Below are 10,532 nucleotides of genomic sequence, written 5' to 3' on the forward strand. Positions count from 1 at the left end.
CTATGATGCTGTATTTATAAACCATTCTGTGACTTCTATGAAGGAAGTCTGTTTTAGACATAAGCATTAAATATTATCCATCTTCCATTTAAACCCTAGAGACAAGCACGTATATGCTAGAGACATACCCTGGGTAAAAACGTTGATTTACTAGAGAAAAGCACTCTGTCTCATTGCTACTTGTACTTACCAAGTGTCATAGCTCTGGCTGTAACATACTGGGTGGGCTTGCACATCTTGCAAAGAGCTACGCAGAGCTAAGTCAGACCTGGATTCAGATCCATCCTCTTCCATGAATTAGTTGTGTATTTGTGCAAGTTACTTAAGCCATGTGCTCCAGTTTCCTCATCTCTATAAAGGGAATAACAGTACCTCCTTAAACGGTTATTCTAAAGATTAAGTAAATTACTACAAGCATTAAAATAGGAAGTGGAAGGATAAGTTCTTGAGCATTTGCTGTCCCTGTGATTCTTACTAGAGAAGCAGCACAGGGAATCAAAAGATCCTGTCCTTCCTCTACCAGTTATTTGCTCAACCGACATCTTCATCTCTTCACAAATAACATTAAAATAGTAACAATACCTGAAGTACCTCTCTCATAGTTTGCAGTGAAGTTAAAATGAGCTAGCTGATTTGAAAATACTTTGTAAACTATAAAAACCTGTACCCCGTGGGGTTACAAAGGCCATTTCTGCTTGCCCGAGTCTGTCTGACGGTGCATGCTTTGTATGATAGTTACTTAATTTTATCTGCCTCCTCCATTAGATTGAGACAGGATCATATCTCATTCTCTTTTAATTAATAACAATGTCTAGCTTTATGCTTTATTCTTTTCTGTAGTATATGCTCAGTAAAATGAGAAACTGAAAGAATGGCAGTCTTCCTGGGGCATGTTTTTCTGGAAACTCTGGAAGGGAATGGGACAGTGAGCAGCCCAGTGCTTGGTTTCTGTGTACTAATTCCAGTGTGTGGTTGGTTGCCTCTCGTTGGGCTGTATGTGCTAAGACCACCACCACCACCACCACCACCACCACCACCACCACCACCCCACGGCCACAACCCTGTGTCAGACGAGTAGTTCCACAGGACATTCCTGGGAGCATCCTCTGCAAGAAGGCACCAGTCATAGAGCTAGACACCCCGTGTGAACACTCTGCTGAGGGTGCTTCCAGCACTCTGCCCGCCTCTGCTCAGCCAGCAGCCCTGCTAATCCCCATAAGCCTCTGATTTCATCTCCTGCCTATTGGAGAGACCAAGATTACCAGTTCAGTTGCCCTAAATCTCCCAACTAGGGAAACTGAGAAATCGGACCTTGGTATTTTCGGTGACCTCAAAGCCTTGTTTTCCTTTGCCCACTTTGAAATCTTTCCAAATGGCAACGTTGGGTTTTGTGTCCCCGATCCCAGCTCGAATATCTTTCCTGAGGTGGGAGTCTCAGCGGATGCCACTTGCCTGATGGCGTCACCTATCTCTATATCTATCAAGACACCCACCTGATGCTGCACACACAGAAAGCACCGGGTACATACATGGCAATTGGAGTTAAAAGGACTGAGGAAACCAAAATGAGTAGACTGGGTAAGAGATGACTAGCCGAGGAGGCGGGATACTACATGACTGGAGCTGGATTTTTTGGGACCGCTGGCTGCCTTCACATTTCCTGGTGGAAGTGGGACAGGTCATCAGATGACCCAGTGTCATAGATAACTTTTGCCCACACATCACTCACTTTTGGGAGCACTGGTCTGAAATTGAGGGGGGTGTGTACGTGTGTGTGTGTGTGTGTGTGTGTGTGTGTGTGTGTGTAACTGACGTACCTTCCGTGAGCCTCAGAAGTCTCTGCACTTTCTTTGAATGGCTGATTACAACACAGAGGATGTGGACAGTGGAGTTTTTCCTGTTTGATGTCATGCTGCTACCCTTTAAAAGTCTGAGGGGGGAAAGGAGGGAATCCAGCCTAGGATCCTCACTCTGCTATTTGCCAGAACGGAGAAGACAGGGCTAGGCCTGGGGAGTCAAGGAGGGAGTGTCAGGTTTCAAACTCAGCACTAGCCATTCAGAAAACAGCGATGTTGGGGACCCGCCTGAGGCTCCTGGTCTGGGCTCTGTGCGGTGTCTGCAGCACGCGTATCATCAGAGCCTATCCCAACACCTCTCCACTGTTGGCCTCCAACTGGGGTGGCCTGACTCACCTGTACACCGCCACGGCCAGGAACAGCTACCACCTGCAGATCCACAGGGACGGCCAAGTGGATGGCACACCCCATCAGACCATCTACAGTGAGTAGGGGCTTCAGGCTGGGAAGTTGGGAAATGGGGGAACTCTCCTTTGTCTACCTGGGGGGGAAGCCTTGGGGTAGACCAGAGGGCTAATCCAGCCTGGTAGCCTCTTTGCCTTGAACCCCTTAATGGTATTTGTAGGCTTTTTGTAAAACCTTAGGGGCGGGGGCAAGGTGGTATTGTGGCACATGCCTGGTGGCTCCAGAGGCTGAGACAGGAGGATCTTGAGTTCAAAGCCAGCCTCAGCAATTTAGCCAGACCCTAAGCAACTCAGCAAGACCCTGTCTCCAAATAAAATGTAAAAAAGAGTTGGGGATGTGGCTCAGAGGTTAAGTAAGCACCCCAGGGCTTAATCCTCAGTACCAAAGAAAGAAAGAAAGAAAGAAAGGTATGCCACCTCCCTAATTAGTATTTACTAATTTCTTTCAACACGAATAATTTAATAATTTGTCTTGACTAAAATACTCTTCCCATAATAGAAACCACTTGCACTTTGCCTTGTCCCAAGATTTAAAAAAAAAAAAAAATGTACAGAACGACAGGCAAGGTATCTAAAAGGAAAAGAAGCCAGATAGATGATCAATAGACACTAAGTTTTAGCTCATGAACTTTGAGCAGGGCTAACTAGGGATGTTATGAAGATTCCTGTATCATTCCAAGGATTGAAATAGATGAACTCAGAGGTTCTTTCCAACTCTGAGCTTCTAGTATTCGGATTTTGTTAAAATTATTAAGAAGAAATGTATTAAAGGCAGATTGCCCAGATACATTGTCTTGGTGAGTCTGACCAGGTATACAATCTATTTGTCCACTCATCTGTCCATCCATGCATCCATCCATCCAACAGGTTTATGAGGTGCTTCAGTGGTGCCCCATATAGGTTCTCAGTTCTGGTCAGTGGAGCTGAAAGGTGTCTAATCAGTAACAAATTGGGCTATCTGCAAACTCATTGACAACATGAGACAACCAGAATGTTTTTAAAGATTGGGTTTGATGAAAGATGGATCACAGTCCACAATAGTCTGTCAAGTAGCTGTCATTCAAATGACCGTCCTTTGCTGTGTGCCTAGGTAAGAGACAAAGGAGTGAGAAGGGAGATGGGTATGAAGAAGGATGTTCTATTTTTGGAGAACATGTTAAAATTACTCTAAGAATTCAGAAAAATACAAGATGATCCAATGTAGTTCAAGCAGAAGAAATAAAAGAGCAATCAAATCTCTATTTCAACAATGGAGGTGTCTCATGCCTCTGACCTTGGAAGGGCATGGGATTTGGGATTCAGATGTCCTCTAGGTTATTTACTACCTGTGTGGCCCTGAACCAGTTACATTGGAGAATGCACTCAACACTAGGTGCATTAAAATGACTAAGAAGCAAAATGGACTGAATGGACTTCAGATTTCCGTGTGCATGCGTGGAGCGCGCGCATGCGCGTGCACACACACACAAATTGTGTTTAGGTTTGTTTTGTCTGACATACAAGCCATCCAAGTATTATTTTTTTGGGGGGGGGAAGATGAACATACTAGCTTGGGGTGGGTGACTGAGAGTCAGGGCTACAGGAGAGGCACCTACTTTCCCTAACTGATATGTAAGCTTTGGTGATGTTCCATCAGTTATCAGGTGTATTTAAAAAAAAAAAAAAAAAGGAAAAAAAGTGTGCATTAAGATTAAGTTACCAAGAAAGGAAAGAAGAAACACTAATGCATGTAGATAAGTCTGGTAAAAGATTTTGGATGACATCATTGATAAAGCAGTGCTCTCCACACTGATGGAAAAGAATGTTATTTTCCCTTCCCAAATAATTATACATTTCCAGTGAAATCTGATTCCTTTTACTATTGTGTTTTAGTAGATCACTGATTAAGGGTTGAGTGTTCAACCCCTCTTGGGGTCACTGATCTTAATAAAATGAAATCATCTATGAGATTCTACGAGAGCCCCTGGGGTTCAGTGAGCTGAAGTCAGGGGGCTTCCCCAGTACCTACACACTTGTTCCACTGTGAACAAGTCCACCCTCCTATTCTCCATTAATCTAACTCTGTAGAAACAACAGGAAATAGACACTCATTACTATTAATTAATATCCCATTCTTTCTTTTTTCTCCCTGAGGTGTTGAGGATATCACGTATACTAAGCAAGAGTTCAACCACTGAGCTGTATCCCCTGCCCTCGTTTAGTTAATATCAATTCCTCGATCCTAATTTTTTTGCTTCCTCCATTCTCCAATTCTTCTGTACTTGAAGCTGAACTACTCAGGGTCTTTAAGCCTTCTTCATAGTTTCTCTTTTGAGGAGCTCAAAACCCTTTACATTTACCATCTTATTTATCACATACTGGCTATGAAAGTAGAAATAAGCAGATAATGTTCTACTTTTTAGCAGAAATTGAAATGAAACAGTAATAGTAACAGTTACTTTCTAAATTGCATTTAGAAATCTCTTTAAATGGGTGAAAACTCATCTCATTACATCCTCAGCAGGACTAGAGGTGGTTTAAACACCTCCATTTCAGACATGAAAAACAAAAGTTAAAGAATGTAACTGGTTCAGGGCCACACAGGTAGTAAATAACCTAGAGGACATCCGAATCCCAAATCCCATGCCCTTCCAAGGTCATAGGCATGAGACACCTCCATTGTTGAAATAATGTTCCTTAACCCTGCCAAGTGCCAACAGGGAGAGCAGGTGACTTCCACGGCCAGAGTGCTTTTTTGCTTTTTTCTGCTGAAATTTCCCTTGGATGTGTGCAGACTGAGAAAACATGCCTCCTAAAAACACAAAGGGGAGAAAATCCATCTAAATTACATTTTCTAAATGTTCACACTGGCTTACATTGGTTTGATTCAAGAGCCTGTGTACCCTACCCCACTCCACCCCAACCCACAGTAGCTGCAGGTTGTTTTCTACTGGGACTGGCCCTGGACCAGGAGCATATGTCCAGCGCTGGCCCCAAGCATCAGACCAGCATGATGATCGCATGTGGGTTTGGCACAAACAGCAGGTCAGCTGCACCATGATGCCCAACACTGTCAAGGGCCTTGGCAACCATTAACCCATTCAATCCTTGTGATAACCTACAATGTGGGCAGGATGGCTGTACTTTTGTTCATTTCAAAGCTGAGGAAACCCAGGCTAAAGCAAAGTTACTGGAGCCCACAAGTTCTTAAGTGGTAGAATTGATACCACAGTCCAAGTCTCTGGGCTCAGTGCCTCTTCCCTGCACCCCAGGGGCACTGAAACTTGGTGTCTTTGGGCCCTACAGCATGTATTTTGCATTTGATTTTTGTCTTCTCATGCTTGTGATGAATCCTGCTTTATCAGTTAAGTTGGGATGCTTCTACTACTACTAAAATAATATATTAACAGCAATACAGCAGCTATTTTGAGAATTGAAAATATGTAAAACACTTTTGCAACCACTCCAAAATCATTACTAAGTGTAATTTTTTCTCGATAGGACTGAAAAGCCATAGGATGGAAACTACCTCTTATATATTCCTTATGTTTTTCCTCAGAGTTTAACCACAAAATTGACCATACAATTGAGACACATAGACAGTCACCAATTTGGAGGAATTTAAATATCTTCTGTACCTCCCACACCTCACCACACTTTCCAGAAGCTTCCCTGGAGGCTAACCTTCAGTCAAATAAATTAACTGCTCTTCTTGGCTCTCTTCTGTTCCCTTCCTTCTGGGTTTGCTTCCACCCTCCATCCCTGTGTCCCACGTCATTCCAACTTCAGGCCACATCAGGCTCAGTCTAATCATTGCCCAGCCACTGCCCCCAGAGATCTTTATATTGAGCCCTCATAGGGTAGGAGAGGAGCCCAGGACTTCAAGTCACCCCAAGGCTCCCCCAGAGGCCCCACCACTTGCTAGGCACAGATGATGGGCATTTACAACCTCTCCAGGGGGTGTTTGCAGAAAACAGATTCTAATTCCTGGCTGGGCAACCCCCCCTTAACCACCACCATGGGGTGGGGGGCTGTCAAATGAAGTCAAATGAGATGCACACAGAAATATCCTGGTAGGCAAAAGGAAAGGTTTGGGGGTTTTTTGTTTGTTTGTTTTTTGACAGGAAATGTGAGACTCTCTAAACAAGCTGGATCCCTGAAAGACATCTTAGCATAGAAATAAAAAATAACAAAAGCAGAAAGCTTGGGAGGACATGTCCACTACCACAGACATTAAGAGGTATTCGCCAGGCAAGGGGAGAAATAAAATTCAGGTGGAGAGAGAGAAATGTGTGTGGGGCACAGGAAAAAGAAAGTGGTGAGGGGCTGGGGCTGGGGCTCAGCGGTAGCGCACTTGCCGGGCATATGAGAGGCACTGGGTTCGATTCTCAGCAGCACATATAAATGCATGAACAAAATAAAGGTCCATCAACAGCTAAAAAAAAATATTAAAAAATAAAAAGAAGAAAGTGGTGAGCTCCATTGGTCCCCATATAGGTAAGAGGATGAAGTGAGAGGTGAATGAGCAGGGAAAGGAGCCACAGGAAATGAGGGGGAACAAAAGCAGGAAGGGAGTTATGTGAAGTCTTCCCCACAAGGAGGTTTCATGAGGTGGAAACTTGAGTCTGTGACCTGAATAATTTTCTCCACAGGTGCCCTGCTGATCAGATCAGAGGATGCTGGCTTGGTGGTGATCACAGGTGTGATGAGTAGGAGATTCCTCTGTATGGATTTCAGAGGCAACATTTTTGGATCAGTGAGTTTCTTTTTATGTTGGTCACCATTTGCAATTATTTCTTTGGCAGAGCATAGACTTTCTAGTTTAAAGGCTCTACTTTCAGTGTCCCTGGGTGATCTGTTTTCACTTGGTACTTTATCCAGACTAAGTATCAAATGTGCAGCTGTATGGGGTGGGGGTTACAGCCTGGTTCTTCCGCCCAGGCTTTCTCCAGTCTGTTCTTCCTACTGTTTCCTACTTTTGCATCTAGTGTGGCCCCCTGAATGTATTTGTAGGTTCTTAAGTTGTGTAAATTCATGCTGCAACATAGTTTAGAAAACACTGAAAGGGGGCTGGGGATGTGGCTCAAGCGCTCGCCTGGCATGTATGCGGCCCGGGTTCGATCCTCAGCACCACATACAAATAAAGATGTTGTGTCCACCGAGAACTAAAAAATAAATATTAAAAAAAAAAGAAAGAAAACATTGAAAGGCCAGTGGTGTCTTCTGGAATCTGTTACCAACTGTGACCTTGGGCAAGTCCTCTCACTTCTCCAGTCCTTCCCTTGGAAAAAGTGAAATGGAATGGACCACATGATCTGGAATGCTCCCTCCCATTAAAGATCTCTTAATTAACTACCTGTGCCCTAGTGGGGATCTCTGGTCCTTAAGACTGGTAAGCACAGGGTTTCCCAAGTAAAGCTTGCTGTGTAGTCCAGAGGATTTTGAGATGGTCAAAGAGAAGGATTGTTTACCCTAGGATTCTGTTACCAACCAGCATACCCACTAGGAATTTCTTGAGAGTGAGGACTTTATTTTGTTCACTGCTGTGTCCCAGGACCAACATCTATCTGGTCAGAGTGGATAAACACGGGCTGAGCCCATACAGGCATATAGATCATCCTCATCTGTACAAATACTTTGTGGAGTCTGAGGATTAAGTGGAATAGTATATAAAGGCCCTCATAGGAACTCAATAAAAACCTAGTACTAGTAGCAGAATGAGGATTTAAACCCAATTCATATGTTAGCAAGTTCATGTCCCTAATCCCCAAGGACATTCTCTCTCCATTGCCAGTATCCTCATTCATGTTTGACCCAACACTACATCCCATCTCCTCCTTTCTCCAGGCAAGGAGACAAACACAAGCCAACTTTCAGCCAGAACAGCTCTAAAAGGTAGAAACCTTTTAGAGGGGGATTGTTAGCCCTCCCTCCAGAAACTAGGCACAAGGAGTGTCCCCGTTCCTGGGCCCAGCCCTAGCAAGCCAAGTGCCAGGCCTGCCCAGGTCTCAGGCACTGAGTTGTAAAGACCCAGAGCACAGGTCTTCTAGTCTAAAGACTGGAACCATATTCAGTGCTTGGACAGCTTGGAGTGCATTAGTGGAAATCCGTTGTTTTCCAAGAAAGGAGCCAAGGGAAAGCTGAACAGGTAAAACACTCCCAAGCTTCGGGCAGGGTACACAGCGCCTGAGCCCTTGGGGGCCTGGGGTCAGGCCCTCCCCCAGCCAGCCTTCACCCTCTGCCCTCTCGCCCCTCCAGCATTACTTCAACCCGGACAACTGCAGGTTCAGGCACCAGACGCTGGAGAACGGCTACGACATCTACCACTCCCCGCAGCACCACTTCCTGGTCAGCTTGGGCCGGGCCAAGAGGGCCTTCCTTCCAGGCATGAACCCGCCGCCCTACTCCCAGTTCCTGTCCCGGAGGAACCTCGTCCCGCTGATCCACTTCAACACCCCGACGCCGCGCCGGCGGCACACCCGGAGCGCAGAGGACGACTCGGAGAGGGACCCGCTGAACGTGCTCAAGCCCCGGCCCCGCATGACCCCGGCGCCGGCCTCCTGCTCCCAGGAGCTCCCGAGTGCCGAGGACAACAGCGTGGTGGCCAGCGACCCCCTGGGCGTGCTCCGTGGCAGCAGGGTCAACACGCACGCAGGGGGGGTGGGCGTGGAAAGGTGCCACCCGTTCCCCAAGTTCATCTAGGGAAACCGGAAAGATCCTCCTTAACCCACCTTTCCGCCCACTCAGCTTTCTCTAAAGGACCCAGCCCCCTTCACACTCCAAGGTCAAGGTGGAGGTGGTGCGTGCAATCCCTGCTTCCCTCCATTCCCTTTCCCGCGGGTCCCCTGAGAATCAGCCTTTGCAGCCTGAGTACTGGAGTTTCATTTCCCCCACCCTACACCCCCGCCTTTTGGTATAAGAAACCCCAACAGGTAAATGTCCCATTAAAGGGAAGAAAAGGGATTCCAACCACCCCCGCTTCCCTTCCCTATGCCTCTTCTCTACATCAGTCCAGCATTTAGAAGAAGCAGTGGCAGGTTGGGTTTTCATACTTGCATGGTGTGGGGAAGGGGCCATCTAGCAGCTTCTCCAGCGCTCTGTGTTACTTCTCTGGATCCTACTGGCATTTGAGTTTGCACACCTTGACATTAAGAGCTGAACCAGGCGAGTTGAGGAGAACACTAATTTCAAGTTTTGGTTCTGCCTGGAGTATCTCTGGGGAAAGGCTATCCAAGGAGACTGAGGCGGGCTGGTCAAAACCACATGGAGAATGCTCCTGGAACTGAAGCAGAAATCTCCACCCCTTTGCAGAGTGGCTGCGCTCTGCCTCCCTCTCTCCTTTTACACAACTAGAGCCAGAGGACCAAGAGTGATTCTGCATTAGTTCCCAAGTGCCTGATAATTTAGCCTCACTCCTTGGCCCCATTTTTGGCTTTAATGAATTAGGCCCAAAGAATAAGTTTAGTTTTTGGTTCATGGGAAATCTACCCCACCTGCCAGGATTTTGCAAAAGGGAAACACATTCACTCTCTCCTAAGAGGCATTTAATTATGCCTCTACTTGCAGGTTGAGTAGTAATACCTTTGACATGAATTTCAAAAACGTGTCTGGGGAACACTGAAACTGCTCTGGGTTGGACTTTCCATGGACTAAAAAAAAATGCAATTTTTTTGTAAGTGAAGTGGAATCAAGGACTTGGGGCAAGAAGTCTAATAACCAAATTATAGAAGAGGCAGAGGTGGCTACAGGATTAGTTACAGCACTCCTAGGCTGATGGCAGGCTCTCCATCCACTTGGAAGTTCCTGGGGCATTATGTTAAGAGAGCTTTTAGTCCCAGGAGCCCCAGTGCTGTGCGGAGGAAAAATCAGCCTGACTTTGAGAAAGCTGAGGTGTGCTGGATGGGAACTAATGCTCAGCCCTCATCTTAGTCTTTCCCAGTGACTTAGACTCTTCCTGCATGGTCCCTTTTTTTCTATCTCTATTTAAAATGACCACCTAAAGTGCAGAATATTAACAAACTAGATTCCAACTTCTTCCCACCTTTTATTTTTCCTGCCACCTTCATGTACCCAGACGTAGAGATTGACCCATTCTTTTTCCTGATCAGAGAAACACTGGACGACGACTTTGATCTGATGATTTTGAAGGACTAGTTCCCATACTCAGACTGTGTACAGCAGCATATACAGTGGGGCGTGGTGAATAATTTCTTTCATGGTTTTCATTTCCTGTTGGGGACATTGTCTTGTACAGTAGCTATAGATGCTCTCCCCTTCCTGATAATTAGATGGG

The 10,532-nt window shown here is 45.8% G+C and overlaps 1 protein-coding gene across 1 annotated transcript; it reads left to right on the forward strand.

Moving 5' to 3' along the window:
* Positions 1 to 2,069: 2,069 nt before the first annotated feature.
* Fgf23 (fibroblast growth factor 23) lies at positions 2,070 to 8,941 on the forward strand. Its single transcript, XM_026407256.2, has 3 exons — positions 2,070 to 2,280; positions 6,892 to 6,995; positions 8,498 to 8,941. Exons 1-3 carry the CDS (start codon positions 2,070 to 2,072, stop codon positions 8,939 to 8,941), a joined length of 759 nt encoding a protein of 252 aa, XP_026263041.2.
* The last annotated feature ends 1,591 nt before the right edge of the window (positions 8,942 to 10,532 follow it).

This window comes from Urocitellus parryii, chromosome 5 (genome assembly GCF_045843805.1).
Source record: "Urocitellus parryii isolate mUroPar1 chromosome 5, mUroPar1.hap1, whole genome shotgun sequence".
Classification (NCBI taxonomy): Eukaryota; Metazoa; Chordata; class Mammalia; order Rodentia; family Sciuridae; genus Urocitellus; species Urocitellus parryii.

Excerpts from the sequence above, each read along its gene's own strand:
- Fgf23 (XM_026407256.2), top strand. The coding sequence starts at position 2,070 with ATGTTGGGGACCCGCCTGAGGCTCCTGGTCTGGGCTCTGTGCGGTGTC. Across the intron at positions 2,281-6,891 it reads ACCCCATCAGACCATCTACA|GTGCCCTGCTGATCAGATCA; the intron begins GTGAGTAGGGGC and ends TTTTCTCCACAG. Across the intron at positions 6,996-8,497 it reads GAGGCAACATTTTTGGATCA|CATTACTTCAACCCGGACAA; the intron begins GTGAGTTTCTTT and ends TCGCCCCTCCAG.